General features: G+C 39.8%; 1 protein-coding gene across 5 annotated transcripts in view; it reads left to right on the forward strand.

Moving 5' to 3' along the window:
- Positions 1-532: 532 nt before the first annotated feature.
- Positions 533-18,653, forward strand: part of TBC1D31 (TBC1 domain family member 31) — a 65,213-nt gene continuing 47,092 nt past the window's right edge. Inside the window, exons 1-4 of one of the 5 annotated variants that reach the window (XM_070481546.1) lie at positions 533-846; positions 4,936-5,082; positions 8,853-8,968; positions 12,453-12,631. In XM_070481546.1, coding sequence (XP_070337647.1) covers positions 770-846; positions 4,936-5,082; positions 8,853-8,968; positions 12,453-12,631 — 519 coding nt within the window. In that variant the 5' untranslated portion in view covers positions 533-769. Of the gene's footprint in view, positions 861-4,935; positions 5,083-8,852; positions 8,969-12,452; positions 12,632-18,653 lie in introns of all 5 variants that reach the window. The other 4 variants (XM_014838046.3, XM_044743777.2, XM_014838049.3 and 1 more) reach the window with 4 other exon arrangements.

The following is an 18,653-nucleotide window of genomic DNA, read 5'->3' on the forward strand; positions in this document are numbered from 1 at the left end:
TGCTCTATACCTAGTAAGCACCATTGAAGTACTAAGTGAATTTTTACAAAAAAGAACTCTATAACGTCAACGCAACTGGTTGTTGATGACGTTGTTACTTTTCTGGACCGTGATCGGTGGACTGGACACCATAATACTGGAGCTCTTGTTAGATTACAGAATTGAAAAAATAATCAGGACGATGGTGAGAAGGTCAAGAAGAGTGGACTAATCTATAAGGTTCTTGGGAGTCTGAATGTTCTGTAAAAAGAATTTCTCAATTCTCAACACATTTAGGTCCTTGCTTCTCTACTGCCTGTCTCTACAATTCCTTAATCCCCAAACGCAATTTAGAACGGAATGCAGGGACCAGACGAGAAAATCACTTTTGTTGCCTCCGCTGGTACCCTAAAACCCTGCGAGGCGCCCAGAATGCAAAATTCCCAAGGCGATTCTTCACGCCCACGTTCCATCTGCAGAAAACTACGACTCCCAGAAGGCTTTGGGTCCCCGGGGACGGACCGCAAAAAGGGGCGGAGTCTAAGAGAAGGTCGTTGGCCGATTCCATTGTCCAGAGCGGGAGGGGTCGCCTGGGCAGTTTGGGAGGAAACCGCCTTCCGATTGGCTGTAAACAGAAAGGCCGGCGTCCTGCGCGCGGTTGGTACGGTCCACGGGGACCTGGGCCGCCGCTGTCGGCTCTTAAGTTTCCCGGGCCGGGAGCGCGGGGCCTGCCGGGAAGGAGCCGGGACAGTTGTGCGCTGTGCCCGCGGAGGCGCGGCGGGCCTTCGACATGCAGAGCACGGACCTGGGCAACAAGGAGAGCGGCAAGATATGGCACCGCAAGCCGTCCCCGGCCACTCGGGACGGGTAAAGGCCGTGGCGTGAGGGCGCGGGCTATGGAGGGGCATGGGGGCCGGGGAGGGCGGACCCGCGTCGACGGAGAGGCATTTGAGGTGCAGTTGGGGAGGGTCTAGGGGGTTTGGAGGTTCAGGTTCTGGCTCCGACGCTGCCCCGGATCCCTGGGTTGAGTGACCTCGGGACACGCAGGTAACCTGAGTCTCGTGTGCTGTGGATGCCACGATCCGCAGGGACCCCCTTCCCAGCCCTGGGGGCAGGGGTCTGGTCGGGTTCAGCGTGAAGCAGGAGGCGGGTGGTCCTCAGATCACGTGAGAGAACTTGCGCTTCCGGTGATGCCAGGACTCTGCCTGCCCTGATCATAGTACCCCTATGTAGTAGATGCTGGCACGTAGTAGATGCTCAGTAAATATCTGTTGCAGCTGGAAAGGAGCGCAAGAGGAGGAACGGATGCGGGGGGAGGAGACTAGTGCGCTTCTCTCTTTCTTCCAAATGCCGCAGTTTATCCATCCTTAAATCATTGTGTGTTCAGACAAGCATGCATCCATCAGCTATTTGCTGAGCGCCTACTATGTGCCAAGTTTCTAAGTGCTGGGGGACTGCAGCGTAACAAAACAAAGTTCTAGTTCTCTGGAGTTTGTATTTTAGCCTGTTTGTGTCGGAGGCAGAGGTGTACTTTCTACAATGCAGGAGGGCCTTCAGGTATAGCCAGCGCCGCTGCTTTTTTTTCTTTAAATAGACTATTTGTTAGTACAGTTTAGGTTCACAGCAAAACTGAGCAAAGGTATAGAGATTTCCCGTGTACACCCCCCCCCAACACATGCATAGCCTCCCCCATTATCAACATCTCCCACCAAAGTGGTACATCTGTTGCAGCTGATGAACCTACTTTGACAGATCATTATCACCTGAAGTCTATGGTTTACATTAGGGCTGGCTCTTGGTGGTTGTACATTCTATGAGTTTGGACAAATGTGTAATGACTTGTCCTCCATTCTAGTATCCTGTAGAGTAGTTTCACTGCCCTAAAAATCCTCTGTGTTCTGCCTATTCATCGCTCCTCCCTCAGCCCTTCTTTTCATTCTGTTCCCAGTTATCTGTCCTGTTTGAGGCTCAGCCTCTCTTGTGTGACTTTAATGGAAGCCTGTGCCCCAAAGTGGTGCCAATCACAACTTTGCTGCATCACTTCAGTTCCTGTTTCAGAGTTCTAGTGATTTTCCTGTTGATCCTTTGGTTGCTCCTCAACAAATCAACAGACTTTAGGTGCCAGCTATGTGTGCCCAAAGCTCAGGGCCCAGCCTTGTACTAGCAGCTTGTTTGGTTTCTGGCTGCTGTCAGCCCCCTAACAATGCTGGTGTCCCTCACTTCCATTGAATACAAATTTTTCTGTAGAGTAGGGCTTTTCATTTCCAAATTTGGAGTTTATGTAAATAACAACCCTAGTTCTAATGTTCTCAAAATGTTCTAAAAGTCATTGCCAACCTACAGTAATTCTTTCTCTTGTTATAAAATATAAAACATGCAAGATTCAGAAAATGAAAGAAAAGTTCATTATGCAAATATCCTTATTTGCTTCTTCCACTAAAGCATAGCTTTCTTTTTGTTCATTGAAACCCCTTGTTATGGAGTTGAGAGAGGCAAGGAGCCCTGACCGTGGCGTCAGATGGACTTTAGTTGAAGTCAAAGTCTGTTTACTAGCTCTGCGACCTTAGGCAAGTTAATCGCTAAGACTGGAAGTGAAGGTCATCACACCTACGAGCCAGGGTTATCTTAGGGCATTATGAAGACTTTAAAATAGTCCCATGCATCTGGGTGTTCAGTCAATAGTTGATGTTTTTATTATGTTTAACGACTGAAGAACTCTGTCAGGCCACCTGTGAGCAATGGAAAGACGTTGCTGCAAAATAAATACTTGTGTGTGTGATTTATATGAACAATCAGAAGGACAGAATGTTGCTATTAATTGTAATTGTACCTAGATGGTAGGATTATAATCAATTTTATTTATTTTTTGGTGTTTCCTGTATTTTCCACATTTTAACAATGATCATGTAATTTTGTAATTCAAACATAGTAAATGTTACAGAAAAAAGACTGGAGGGCTAGTCACTTGCTCTGAGTTTAGTTACCAGGGAACATTCTGATTTTATTACTTGCCAGTTCAGGACGTTTATTTTACCCCCTCTTGGGGATCTCAAAGAGAAAACAGAGCTGGACAGTAGTTTAAGTGGTAGAAAACACATTTTATTCAGGACTATTTCAACGGGGGAAAAGAGACCTCAGTATAGAGCCGGGTACAATCCGAATACAGCATGGGCCAGCGGGAACGTAGAGCCAAGGAGCAGAGTGAAGGTCAGTGGATGGAAACTTTCTAAAAGGAAACTTCTGGGGTAAGGAAGTCCTGGCTAAACTGACGAGCTGGATTCTTGCTGAAGACGGTCCAGGGGGAGCAGACATCCCCTGGAAGGTGGTGAAGGGTGAGGAACCTGATGGGATGTCAAGGGTGATCAAGTAGCAGGGGTAGGGGGTTCTGGTTAAACTCACTGAGCAGGGTTCTTGCTGAAACTAGGTTTCATAAGGAAGTGTGCCGATGGGCCTAGAAGAGGGTTCAGGCACCTGACTCACGTTTGCTCAAGCCAAGGATGTTTGTCAGGGACCAGATAAAAATAGCATTGTAAGAAGTTTGCGGTTTCCCCAAAATGAGTCTGAAAAGCCTTATGCTTAGATAAACTGAAGAAAATGTTTAATACACTTAATTCAATTTAGCATGCCTCAATGAAGGGATAATGAGGAAATAGACGTTTCTAATATTAAAATTCAGAAATTCACAAAAAGTCAATTAAGATCATTTTTTATGATTTAAAAACTATTGTTGCAATATAGAATGGGATTATGCTGATCTTTGTGCACCAAATATATACACATGTATTGTTTTAAGGAGTTAGTTATTCTGTGCTGCAAGTTTTATGAAGTTTTCTTTTCAGCACATTCATGGTACGTGATCTTCCTCTCAAAAAATAGTAACCTTAGACAAATATAGCTGCGTGTTCTTAATAAAGTTTGTGTTTTCTGTTATAAACAAAATAAGCAGAATGTGATCGTTAAAGAATATGTGTAAAATACAGAAAAGTAGAAGGGGGAAAAATTGGCCGTATTTCTATTACTCACAGACGACTGCTGTTAATATTTTAGTGTGTGTTCATTTTTTATTCCTGTGTGTAAGTTTTCCTTTTCTGTTTTTGGTAAACTTTCTTAATCTTTTGAATAGAAGTGTGATAAATATGGATTTTAAAAGAGTGACTTCTTAAAGCGCTCATCCGTTCAGCAGGCATGTTGTGAGTGCTTGTGTGTTGTGTGCCAAGTGCAGGCCAAGGTGTGGGATCCAGTGATGGGCAAACAGGGTCCCTATGCTCAGCAAGCTCACCTTCGAGGGTATTATGGTAAATAGATTAGAAATAAAACTAAAACTCATGTACACTTAATTCACGCTGAAGCCCTCCGTATCACAAAAATAAAATCTCACTAGGATGTCTTAAATTAGGATATTGAATTGAAATTTTTGTTACATCTGGTAGCTTGTGATTTATATATAACTCACTACTTTTCACTAATTACATAATTTTTAGCAAGATTAATGTGTCCGTTGCTTAATGTAACAACTGCTCGATCTAGAATACATTCTCTTATCAAAGCCTATTGTTGTCTGTCACTTAAATCCCATTTTATAAATCTGTTCATGTATGTGTGTTATTTTTTTAATGTCTGTCTTTACCATTACACTGAAAGCTCTGTGAGGCAGGGCCCACGTCTATCAATTACTCTTGGCTCCCGGCTTATTCAGTGTCTGACACATAGTGAGTTTTCAGATATTTACTGAATAAATGAACAGTAGCTACTTTGATCATGAATAACTTTCTGAACGATTTTCAGAAATCATCGTAGGGTTGCTTCTAGGACAGGAAAAGGAGCGGCAGCCGGAGAGGGAGGAATGGATAGGCCAGAAAACTTCAAAATTAGTGAAGTATGCAACAGAAGCCATATTTTTCATAATATTAAGTAATGGTTGACATAGAATTTAATGTGTTTTGGTTTTTTTGACAGAATTATAGTGAACATCATTCACAACACTTCTGATTACCTTCCCAAAGTTCTGCGATTTTTGAATGTGGCTTTTGATAGCTCAGGTGATTGCTTACTTGCTGGCGACCATCAAGGAAATATCTACGTGTTTGACTTGTATGGAAACAGGTACGCAGATAGTTTTGATTTTTATCTTATTTAACAAGTTATTAATTCACTGACTATTTTAGTACCTGCTATTTATTATTTGTTCAGAAATATTTATGAGGTTCTTGCTATATTTCAAGTACCTTGTGAAAAACTGTCATAAGTGCTGATGGAAGAAAGTAGGAAAGGAGAGAAAGATAATATGATTAGATTTTTTTAGAGAATTAAAGTACTGGTTTAACAGTATCTCTAGTAGCTTGTTTTTCCTTAAATTTGAAAATTCGTTGTTCCTAACTTATCTGTTAATATCTGCTACTTCATTAGGCAATTTAGAAAGAACACAGTTTCCTTTTGTATGTTCTTGTCACAGTATACCAGATCCAGGAACTTTGAAAAACCGTTCCTCACTCCTCTTTCTCTGCTCTTTCTTTGCTAACAATTTAGTCCAAAAGCAATTAGGTGGGATTGACCAGCCTAGGCATCCGTGCAGCCAGGGTAGGCGGGAGAGAGAGCTGCATTGGCCTGGCCATGGGGTCAGAAGGTGTCTGTGCAGGGATGAGGCAGTCATGGGAAAGACAGCGGGCTTTGATCAAATGAGTAAATATGTTGAGGATAATGGGGGCAGATTTCTCACTGTTGGAAAGAGGAGTTACAAATATGGAAAGAGAGAAAAGAAAACTAGAATGAACGTGGGACTGGATTGGAGTTGGATGTATCACTGTGAACTCTTGGTTTTGAATATATATAGCAAGACATAAAAATGGAGGGGGGTGTGTGAGAGAATGAATGAATTATATGTATGTATATTTCCCTAGCTTTGTCCACTCAGAGGCCCAGAAGCAACAGCACCCCAGTAGCAGTGAATATACTCAGTGCCCAGTTCTCCTTTTCTAAATACCACTAAACTCTGCTGAAACGAGTCAGGAATCCTTGCAGGAGTGGCCAGTTTCAGGATGGAGGCAGGGAAAGTACAAGATACCCCTACATTTTATAGCCAGAAAGAAGGGATTGTTTAAAGAATGAGGGGGATGTGTCAAAAGTACACAAGTGTCAGCTTGATGGAGCTCCCTCTGGCCATACTGGAGACAATTTGAGCATCAGAATAAATAATGATACTAATGGGTCAAAACCCATTCGATAAAGTAGAAATCCATGACTTCATGCTGCGATCAACAAACAAACAAATAGTTTAGTGGGAACAGATATTTGCATATTAGCAAAGTACCTCCCCACAAAATACTTATTAATTACAGAGGAAGTAAGAGTGAAGAAGCCTGGCAAACACCACCTTAATGAAATGATTAAAGTTATATAAACAGTGGTGAGAGAAATCAAAATGTGCATGCCACCTGATCGGATGCAGCAAAAAGAACACAGGTCACTTCTGTGATATTCTGCCAAAGACATGCACACTGAATCTAATCGGTGGGATCACCAGACAAAGCTAAATTAAGGGCGGGGCATTGTTTAACAAGACCGGCCTGTAATCTTCACAAGGGTCAAGGTCATGAAAGCTGTCGAAAGACTGGAGAACTAGTCCAGATTGAGGGAGATTAGAGCCATGACAAAGGCATGAATCTGGACTGATCCTTTTACTCTAAAAGACATTGTTGGGACAACGGGCAAAATCGAATGGGGAGTTAAGGATTTGATGGTGGTAATATGTAAATTTCCTGATTTTGATTGTTATAGGTTGATTATATGGGAGACTTTCCTTGTTTGTGGGAAACCTAATCTTGGGAACTTATTCTCAAATAGTTCAGGAAAAGAAGAGGTCATATATGATTTATTTATCTCTGACTTACAAGGTAGAAATCTGTTAATCTTTGTTTCTGCTGTTTACCAAAAAAATTCTCTTCTTTACCAAAAATTCTCCCATGCTTTACTCTTGCCCAGCCTACCCTGCCAATTCCCAATCTTTAATCAATACAGCTGTCTTTTCTTTGCTGCCACTGCTAAACAAAATCAGACAATTGTTGATTGACTCTATAGAATAATGAACTTCAGCATCAGCAATGCTTAGCACTTCGTTTGCTTGTCTGTCATTACTTGCTTTTCCCATTCTCCTCTGAGTATTCCAAACCGCTACCAATTTCCTTGTGTTTCACTCTACTTTTATTCTGACTGCCTAGCCTCCTAATTCCTGAGAACATAGATGCCTGCAAGCTTCCTCCTTTCCTCCTCCCCAGCCACGGTCTCAGGTACATCTGTGAGTTTCACCATCCCTGCTTCTCTGCTACCTTATTCATAAAAATAGGTGATCCTAATGTCTTCCAGTGCTAATCTCTATCTTCTACAGCCTCCTCTGGGACTTCGCACCATGAGTGTTCCTTTTATTTTGTCCCCTGTCCCTTTTCTCTGTATGACTATTCATGGCTGAGCAGAGGAGTAAATGGCAGAGCTGATACTTGAAACCAGGCCTGTCTGATTCTAAAGCCCACTACAGTGGGCTCCCTCAAACTCTTCCTAATGCCTAATTCAATGGTCTCTGCCTTCTCATCTTACTAAAGTATTAAACACTCTTGTCTTCCCCTCCCCCCCGATAGTTTTTTCTTTGGCTTCAAGGTACAACTCTTTCCTGATTTTTCTACCTCTCTTGCCATTTTTCCCTTGTTTTGCTGACTCTTGCCCCGGTGCCTACCCCTTTATCGTTTGTGCTCCATAGGCGTCTGCCCTGGGCCTGCTTCCTTCCATACTCCATGGCTTCCCTTTGATATTCTCACCACCACCCAGCCTCAGGCTTCAGCTACCCTCTAAATGCTATTAACTCAGATCACTTCTGTTCCTACTGGATACCTTCTAGATTGGACCGTCCAGTGTGGTAGCCACCAGCTGCATGTCACTCTTGAGACCTTGAAAGACGGCTGGTCCAAACTGAGATGTGGTGTTAGTGTAAATAAATTTTGGGTTTTGAAGATTTAGTATAAAAAAAAAGAATGTAAACTATCGCCTTAATAATTTCTTGATTGATTAAATGTTGAAATGATAATATTTTAGATATATACCGAGTTAAATAAAATATGTTACTAGGATTAATTATACTTGTTTCTTTTTACTTTTTTAATGTGGCTCCTAGAAAATTTTAAGTTACACATGTGGCCCTCATTATATTTCTTTTGGACAGCACAGCTCTAAATGTTCTGCAAAGGCCTTAAACTCAACATGTTTATAACCAGGCTTATTATTTCCTACTCTCAAACTTGTTCCCCTTTGCCCAAGCTTGAAAACTTAATTTTTTTTGTAAATTAAATTCCAGTTTTTGCCACGAACTCTGCTAAGCACTTGTATATCATTTCATTTTATCGTCACAGCAAACTTATGAGATAGGTATTCTTCATTTTACACCCGAGGAATTCTTGATTCTTCCCTCTTCATGCCATATCTGACACATCACCAAGTCTCTTTCCGCTTGACTTCGACGCCTCTCTTATTAGCCCTTTCTATTTTATGCCCCTAACTCTGGTTGAGATGCTCTGTAGCAGCTTGCTGTCTTAGTAATCTCTTCTTCTTTGTTGCGCTATCCGTTTGCCATTCCTGCCAGAATCATCTTCCTAAAAGACATGCCTGCTCATAATTCTGCTGTGCTGCAAACTTTTGACGGCTCCCATTCGCGTGAGTAAAATCCAAGAGCCTTTACATGGCGCCTGGCGTTCTTCATCATCTGGTTTTGGCCTACCAAAGTGGGAGCTCATTTTTCTGGGTTTTATTTTCTTCATCTCTAAGGATTCCTCAATGTAAAATTTATGATTATTGGAAGACTTTCTGATACTAATGCAGTCATCTCTTACTAGGTTTAATCTTGTTCAGCGAACAGCACAAGCTTGCACAGCTCTGGCCTTTAATCTCCATAGGAAGTCTGAATTCCTTGTGGCATTAGCTGATTATTCTGTTAAATGTTTCGATACAGGTAAGAAGTCCTCCTGTTTACCTTTTGAAGCAGAGTAAAATGTAGACTGAAGTACCGCAAGGAGTTTGCCAATCTGTACAGTTTGGGAGAGTCCCCACAAGACGGACCTCACTTCAGACACTAACCACAAGTTTGGGGGTCCCAGGGCCACCCTGATGTCAGATCAGCTGGCTGCAAATTCAAGGTTCCCGACAACTACCCTCAGGTTTGATAGTTCACTAGAATGACTCACAGAACTCAGAAAAGCACTATGCTTATGATTATAGTAGTTTTAATGTAGCTAAAGGATACAAATTAGAACCAGCCAAAGAAAGAGAAGCATAGGGTGGAATCTGGGAGGCTCCCAAAGGAGAAGCCTCTGTTGTCTTCAGGGACACATTACCCTCGGCATTGGTGTGTAGCCCTCTGCACTGAGTATTGCCAAACCAAGACATTCACCCAAGCTGTGATATCCAGAGTTCTTACTGAGGCTCCTAATCATACGAGTGATTGATTGGATTGTTGCCTACTTGGTGGAACTCAATTTCCAGCCCTCCTTCTCTCTGGAGGTCTGGCTGATATCACGTGGCCCCAGCCCCAACCTTCTAATCACTCACATGGTTGGTCTCTCTGGTGTGGCCAGCCCCGACTCTGAGGTTCACTCCTTAGCACATGCCATCTGCTGTGAGGTCTGAGGACCTACCAGGAATGACAGACACTCCTATCACTGAGGAAACCCCAGGGTTTTAGAGGTTGCCTCCCAGGAGGCTGGACAAAGGCCAGAGGGGCCAAAGACCTCTCTTTGAGGGCCAAACTCCTTACTACACAGATACAAGAATAATATTTTTTAATATAACCTGTGTATTTTATGCGACATTGTGTTTTTTAATAGGGAACTTAGAGTTCTCTAAAATGAAGCTCTTATTAGCAAAAAAAAATATCTCAGGGCCAGCCCAGTGGCATAGTGGTTAAGTTCACATGCTCTGCTTCGGTGGCCCAGGGTTTGCAGGTTCGGATCCTGGGTGCGGACCTAGCACCACTTGTCAAGCCACACTGTGGTGGCATCCCACATAAAATAGAGGAAGATGGGAACAGGTATTAGCTCAGCGACAGTCTTCCTCAAAAAAACAAATAAATCTCAATTGTATTGTTTTTTCTTGTTATTAAAGTAATTGTTATATTTAGAAAGATATATAAATGATAATAATAACAATAGTAATAATAGTGATAGCAGACACTTATATAGTATTTACTCTTCACCAAGTATTGCTCTATGACTATACATATTAATTAATTTTAGTCATCATAATAACCCTTGGAAATGGATACTGTTATCCCCATTTTGCAGATGTGGAAACCGAGGCGCAGAAGTAACTTGACCTAGGTCTCATAGCTTGTGAGCGGTAGAACCAGGATTCCTCATCCGTAGTCTAGCTTCGGGGTCCCTGCTCTTAATCACTGCTCCTCTCTCACTGTACACGCAGGAAGGAAAAGCAGTCATGCTTCAGGATGTCCAGAGATGCAGTCAGTGTTTTTATAACAGGGACCTCTGTTTCCAGTCTGTTTTCTATGCATAGACCTTTTCTAACAAATATATGATCATCCTATCTATATTGTTTTGTGGAATCATTTTCTAAGCCTCATAGAAAATTAATATAGTATATTTAAAATCAGTACCTAATATTCTACAGATGTTTACAGTACTATAATTATTTAACCTGTAACCTACTTTGGGCCTTTAAACTGTTTCCAGTTTTTGGTATTACAAACACTACTGTCACAGAATTTCTGAAAAACTAAGTCTTTATCCTCATCTGGGATTGCTTTCCTTGGATTTCACCCATTCTCTTTTCCTCTCTTCTTAGTTCCTCTGTTGGTAGTCTCTTCAGTCTTATTGACCCCCCCTCCCCCGCATTGAAGCCCCTTCCTTAGATGTTGTCTCCACCTCCCTCTTTCGTCACTGCCACATCCTGCTGCTTCACAGCATCCATCAGTGGATTCTGACTCCTGCTCCCCCCACTCCGTGCTGCTGAGGCTTCCAGCTCCCAGGTCATTAGTAGCCGCTGATTGTTTAGATCCTCTTTGTGCGTTTCACCCTGCTTCTCAGTAGCGTTTACCACTTTGGGTTACTTTAGGAGTCTTAGTCTTCATACTCCTCTCTCTCTGGGTTCTCCTCCTGCCTTTCCGGCTGCTGCTTAGTTGTCTCTCTCCTGGATTTTTCTAGTAGTTTCTAGACTTCTGGATTTTTGACCCAATTAAAAAGAAAAAGTAGAGGAACCCACACAGGTTGTTAGCTTTTGATTTTGCTAATTGACATTGGAAAAAACAATAGAACTTCATTCTATAAACCAAGGGATTTCTTAAACATAACCTTATACGGATATAATACAAAATTAAAAGCTAGTACTTTAAAATTTAGCTTTATGAAAAGCTTATTACATGATCCTAATTTTTCTCATTTTACTCAGGGCCAATGAGAACTTGGGCATTAATTAATGCCAGACTTTACACTGATGTTTGGAACCACTACCCTCTCCCTAAGGGTTTATCTGTTCCTCCATCTTCAGTTTTGACCTACTTTGTATCTTAATGTTTCCCAGATTTACATCTTGCTTTCTGACTATTCTCCTCAATTCCATCTTTCTGGAGGAAAAAATTCTGATCGTAAAAGCAAAACATGTCCACTGTCGAAAACTTTGGAAACACAGAAAAATGTAAAGAGAAACTAAAAATCACTTGTAATTTTACTACTCATTGATAATTATCATGAATAGTTTTTGACATTTTCCCTACCAGCCTGTTTCGTCTGCTTGTTTGTGACATGCACATGTACACACACACATGCACCTCAGAATCAATGTTAGAAATCAAATTCGTCTCTTCTTCCCACACTGCTAAATCTGTTCCTCCTTATGTGTTTCTTACCTCGTTTAATAGTATAGTATCACCATCTGTTTCCAGAGCTAAACTGGAACCGCTGGAGTCTTAACTCCTCTTGTATCTTAACCCATCCATTTGATCACTAACCCCTTTGATTTTTCTCCTTCCTAGCTCTAATTTCTTCCTTTCTCCATTGCCACATTCTTAGTTTAGACCCTGCTTATCTCCTGCCTGGATTACTACAGCAGCAAATAAATGAGTTGTCTTGACTAATCTCTTCCCCCTTTCCAGTATATCTACCATATGTCTTCAGAGTGCTCTTTCTAAAACACAGACCAGAACTGGTGCTCCTCAACATGAAACCATTACTCACATGAGAAAGCCCGAACTCCCTAGTGTCGCATTTAAGGCTGTTCTTAAACCCTTTGTCAGCCTCATCTCCTTATACCTCCATGATACACACGTTACTAATGTGTCCCACAGTGCAGCTTATCACCTAGCCACAGCCTTCCATTTCTGTGGGTGTCAGTGGAGGTGCCTCGTGTAGTACCTGGCCATCAGTTGAATCAGTTCTTGGGTGATACATAGTGTTGCACCTGTCTGTCTGTTGTACTTTTCCCCTCAGTCACCAAGGAGCTGGTTAGCTGGATGAGAGGCCATGAGTCGTCAGTGTTTTCGATCTCCGTGCATGCATCGGGGAGGTACGCCATCACCACTTCCTCAGATACGGCACAGCTCTGGGACTTGGACACCTTTCAGAGGAAGCGGAAGCTGAATATTCTCCAGTCTGTGGGTATACAAAAGGTCAGTGAGGGCTTCTCGGGCTCGTTCTTCGTGAGCAGGATTTATAGATGATATAAGAGTGATGATTCACTTTGTCCCACGTATCTATGTTCTCATAACTCTGCCACACTCAAGGCGAAGTGGCCTGCAGAACTGAAAATGTTGCCTGTGGCTGCAGTTTATAACTTACTGAGCTTTTCTTCTTTTTTTTTTTTTTTCCAGTTATTATTGTAGTCTGTAACTTCAGCTTTAGCGAGATGATAGTTTTTATTTAGCTGATTGGGTTTGTTTTAGTTTTTAAACCCTCGCCCCAAAATTTTGTTATGAAAAGTTTCAGACATACAGCAGTTTTGTGAGGATTTCGCAGTGGACTCATGACACTCATCATCTATAGTCTACCATTAACAAGTTCCTATACTATACTTTGCTTTACTGTATTTATATGTTACTAAACTATATTATGGACCTATCTATCTTTCTCTCCCTCTGTTCAGTAATTCACTTTTTTTCTTGTTTGCGTTTTGAAGTAAAGTGAAGACATCTGTATATTTGCCCATAAATACTTAAACCTGCATTTAATTGACTAGGGTTCAGTATTTGTTGATGTAAAATTTATGTATAATGAAATGCACAAATCTTAAGTATTCATCTGTTAAGTTTTGACAAATACATACACCTTTATAACCTGTGCAGACCTGTCATTACCATCATCCCAGAAAGTTCCATCCTGTCCCCTCGCAGGTAAACACTGATGTTTTTCCACCATAGATTAGTTTTGTCTGTTCTAAAATTTCACGTAAATAGAGCCAGTCAGTAGTGGTATGTGTAAAGCTTTTTTCATTTAGCATAATGTTTTTGAGATTCATCCATGTTGTTGTGTGTATCAGTAGTTTGTTCCTTTTTATTACTGATCAATATTTCATTGACTACGTATGTCACTTTTTTTAAAAAAATCTTTTTGTTCTTAAGCTTTAATTTTTTTCTATTTGATTAACCACATACTGTTTTCAGGATCGTCTGAGCCTCCCGTGTGATTAATTATTTTGCCTCGGGTTATATTATACATGCAGTGTTGCTTTTAATTTCTTGATTATTAAACATGAACATCTAGCAGTGCATGCCAACCACAAATTTGTTTTGTAGTCTCCATGGAAATCCCAGAGTTCTTTAGTTTGCCTTTAATAATTAAAAAAAGGTAAAAGTTGTAGCTAGCTTATTCATCAGGGACTTAAGCCAAATGACTTAGTAGGTCTTTTCTTCTTTAATTGCTTTAGTACTTAAATTCAATTTTAAATTCCAAAGAAGAGAGCACTGGGAGTTGAACCCACAATGGAAACAGAGTTATGAAATGACACAAAAACCATCTGTTCTTTTACCATGAAATTAAAATTAGTATACACTGGATGGTTGCCAATTCTAACCTTGCTTCGTCATTTAGACATTTTAGTTTAAAAAATAAGACTCCAAATGTTAGTGATAGAAGAATAAAATTAAATGTAGAAAATGGATGTATAATATGCAGTATGCATATAAGTACGCATATAATATGCAGTACACGTATATATTGTTCTAAAATAACAGAACATTGTAGTCTGTAAGTTACTAGCAAACTTTTTCTCAAAAGATCAGATAGTAAATAGGTTTGGTTTTGCAGGCCAAGAGCAAGATTGAGGATATTATGTGTGTACTTATGCAGCCATCTAAAATGAAATAATTTAAAAATGTAAACACCATTCTTAGGTCCTTGGCTGTATAAGACGTGGAGATGGCTCAGGTGGTTGCCACTTCTGGCTTATTCTGTTGAAAATAGGAAATAATTGTAAACTTATCTTAAAAGTAAAATTTTTATTCTTATCAAGTTTTTACTAAACCTATATTTTTATTGCAGTTTCTCTATTTTAAGTAGAACTTTTGTGATCTTTTTTTCTTTATGACATATGGTAACACATGATGCTATGGGTCTCATTTTATGGTGGCTCTTTTAATCTAAAACAGCCTCCCACCATTTTTTTTCCATGACATTAGTTTTTTTTGAGAGACAGACCAGACCAATTGTCTTGAAAAATGCCCCACACGCTGGATTTGTCTTACTGTTCCGTCATTACATCATTTAACTTGTCCTCTCACCTGTGCTTCTTATAAACTAGAACTTAATTCTAAAGGCTTGAGCAGATTCGTGTTAAATATTTTTGATACGCGATTTATGTGTAAGATGAAAATAGTAATGGCACTTCAGGGTTGGTTTCAGGATTGAGTGTGACACGTCGTGTGCAGGCACTTAGCACAATGCTTTTCGTGTAGTAAGTGCTTCATGAAAGCTGCAGCTGCTGCTGTTTCTGTTACTGTTGTTATTGTTACTATTATCTACAATTATTGTTATTTATGATCTAGCTCTGTTATGGGATTATCTCAGCGCAATTACAGATCTTCTTAAAAAGCTGTAAGGCAACTGTATTGTTTTTCTTTTGACTACATTAAATAGATGCATAATCTCTTATTAGCAATTCAAACATCCATAAATTTTTAACTGACTTGGTGGTAAAATCTGATCTGACCTGAATTCATTTGGCAGTAAGACCTGAAGTGCGTTTCATGAAGCTGAAATATTAATATGTTTGAGTATGGACGCTGCAGGTCACCTGAGAGTTCCACATAATATTACAGAGTATGCATGTATTACCTTTCTCAAATCAGAAATATTGCTGAATTCTGGAGCACATCTGATCCGAAGAATTTCAGATAAAGAACTATGGACCTTTGATTTCGAAATGTTTTTAAAGAACCTACCACTCCAACCTCTTGCCACTGTTTTTTGTACCTAGCAATAGCAGTAATTTAACACTAATAGTAATAGATACCAATTTTTGAATGCTTACTATGTACCTAACATTCTGTAGCTATTTTTAAGCTTAAATAATCCTAAAACGTAGATACTAATAATCCTCGTTTTACAAACGGGGAAACCGAAGTTCAGAAACATTAAGTAACCTGCCCGGTGTCACATAGCTTATAAAAGAGTTGCCATTTGGGGCTGGCCTGTGGTCGAGTGGTTAAGCTTGCGTGCGCCAGTACAGTGGCCCAGGGTTTCACCGGTTCCAATCCTGGCGCGGACATGGCACCACTCATCAGGCCATGCTGAGATGGCATCCCACACAGCACAGCCCAAGCCACTGACAACTAGAATATACAACTATGTACTGGGGGGCTTTGGAGAGAAGAAGAAGAAATAAGAGAAGATTGGCAACAGACGTTAGCTCAGGTGCCAATCTTTAAGAAAATTTAAAAAATTTAAAGAGAGTTGTAATTTGAATCCAAGCCAGTCTTGCTCCAAAGTCATCCCATTGCACCACACTGCCTCTCAGGTAAACAAGTCACGCGTCTTCGAAGTCATAAATTTTAAATTTTTTGTTGATGCTTGGAGGTAGAATATTTAGCTTTTTCTTTAGGAATTTTGGAGTAAATCCTGGGATTTCTCATTACTGTGGCTTAGTGTGTATTGGAAAAGGTTTTGTGATGGATATCAGAAAACATTTAATGGAGTGTGTTACTGAACTTAGTTCCGTCTCTCTATACACTGGGCACGCACTAGATTTGTGCTCAGTTGTACATTTGACCTTAACTTGCTCTTAACTACTGTCCTGAACTCTTTCTGTGAAAACAGCTCATGTCCTTGTCTAAAATGAATTGGAAAGCTAGGATTTGCATATTTTATAAGGAGATCTGCAGCCCCATCCTTGTACCCAGCCCTCCAAAAAGTCCATTTTGTTAGTACTTTTGAAGTTTTCTCGAAGCTTTTTATGTTTGTCAAGAGATGACACTATCTAAATAATGACATGATTCATTAGGAACAATTTTATAATCATTAAAATCTGGCAATTAAAATCACAGATCTGGTAATGAATAATCATGTAAGCCATAATCTATCACAGCCTTGCCCCTAAAATAGCACTTGATGCTCATTAACTTTTAAGCTTTTGCTTCTCTCAGTAGGAACAAACTTTATTACTTTTCTAGAAAAATATTGCAGACTATAATGAAAACTTTGTCACTTTTTTTTGACATTGGTTTTGAAACCATGTTTTAATGTTTTCTTTATAGATTGTAGGTTATTCGTTGCACATTCTTTCTATGAGACCTGTATGTTAGAAGTCTTCCTACGTAATGAATCTGTTGGCAAAAGATGTACCGAGATTGTCTTTGACAAAGTGAGCCAGGGACAAAAGTGAGGAACTGGGTCAGGCAAGGACAGCAACACCTTACGTAGTTGAGTGAGCATTTTTATTGAGTCTTAACCCTGAGTAGATTGTTTTCATTAACCAATATGTTCCATTGTGCATTATGTATATGTGTATGTATGGGGTTTTTTTTAGCACTATTTGTTATTGAAAAAAGAGATACTATTATATGTGTATGAGAAAAACAGTTTATGATAATAGCCTGCAACTATTGTTATGAAAATTATGGCTTACAGCCCCCTGAAACTTTTATAGTAATAATAACTTTTAGAATCATTTCCTAACTGTATGTATATAATAGGCTGGGTGACAGTAACACAAATTAGATGCAAGGCTGCAGCAGCATTCATATAGGTGCCTTGTTGACCCATTATTTTTGCAACAGTGAGCAAAACCGTGGTAGATGGGTGTTGCTCCTGATTTTCCCCTGAACAGAGTGAGTTCTGGCCTGCTCTTTTTCAGTACTGTGATGACGGTTTTATCCAGATGCTAATACTCAGGAGATATTCCAATACAGTGCTAAAAACAACGGCGCTGACCACTCATCCCCAAAGAATGTAGCATTCCAAGAGAAGACAGGCCTCTTCCTGACACTAGTAAAGTTGTGAAGCTGTGTGACATCAGGGGTCAGAAGGAGAGGCCAGAAATTCTTAAAGGTCTCTGCCTCCTCAGTGAGTCTGCTCCTCTCTTTTCAGCATAGAAGCAATCGTATATTTTAAAAAATAATAATAAGGCTTGCAAAGACACACCAGTAGAAACAATGATGAAATATGTTCAAATATAAGGTGTTATAATAAGATATAATGCAAGTAAGAAGGTCATTCTAGATGGGAATCAAAGAATAAATAGCTAAAGATGTAACTAACAATCGAATCATGTGAAACGTCTCAAGCTATTTGAGGGGATTTGTTTTGAGAAGATGGGCAGGAGTATTTTGTCCTCAGGGCATTGCTTTCTTCCATTTTCTTTCCTTCTTTCTTTTCCTTTTTTCCCTTCCTCCCTTTGTGTGTTTTACACAGGTGACACACAAAATATATATTTGAGGCCATTTGAACTCTTAATACGAGAAAATATTGGTCAGTTTTAATTAAAATTTTATATTATCAAAACCAAGCATTGTTTAGTGCTTATGTAATAGAAAAATAGAAATTAGAAGAATTATATTTTGAACTTGCTATCAATTATCTTATTCGTCCATTAAATAATTGAACCTCTAAGAAAATATGACCATGTATTTGTTTTCAACTTTTTACTTTTATAAATAATGCTTAACAAGCATTTGTATACATTTATCTTAAAGCACTTTGCTGGATTGTTTCCAAAGGATTAAGTCTTATAAGTAGATTGACTAATTCAGAAGAGATATATATTTTTAAGGCAGTTGCGATATGTTGTACAACATCTTTAACCAGTTTTTGCTATCAGCAGCAATGTATAAAAATGCCTTTTCCTGTACTTTCACCAGCATTTTGTAATTTTTTTTGTGTGGTTTTATTTATTTTTATTTTTTTGGTGAGGAGCTAACATCTGTACCAGTCTTCCTCTATTTTGTATGTAGGAGACCACCACGGCATGGCTTCCTGAGCTATGTGTAGGTCTGCACCCTGGATCTGAATCCACAAACCCCAGGCCACCAAAGCAGAGCATGCAAACTTAACCACTACCCACAAGGCTGGCCCAAGCATTTTGTATTTTTAACATTTATCAGTAGTTAGTATTGAATGCAGTGTTTATATTAGTATATAGTTTATAAATATAATTCACATGTTACTTTATGTATAGTTTATGCATGTGTGTGCATTTAAAAA

This window comes from Equus asinus, chromosome 12, assembly GCF_041296235.1.
Source record: "Equus asinus isolate D_3611 breed Donkey chromosome 12, EquAss-T2T_v2, whole genome shotgun sequence".
Lineage (NCBI taxonomy): Eukaryota > Metazoa > Chordata > Mammalia > Perissodactyla > Equidae > Equus > Equus asinus.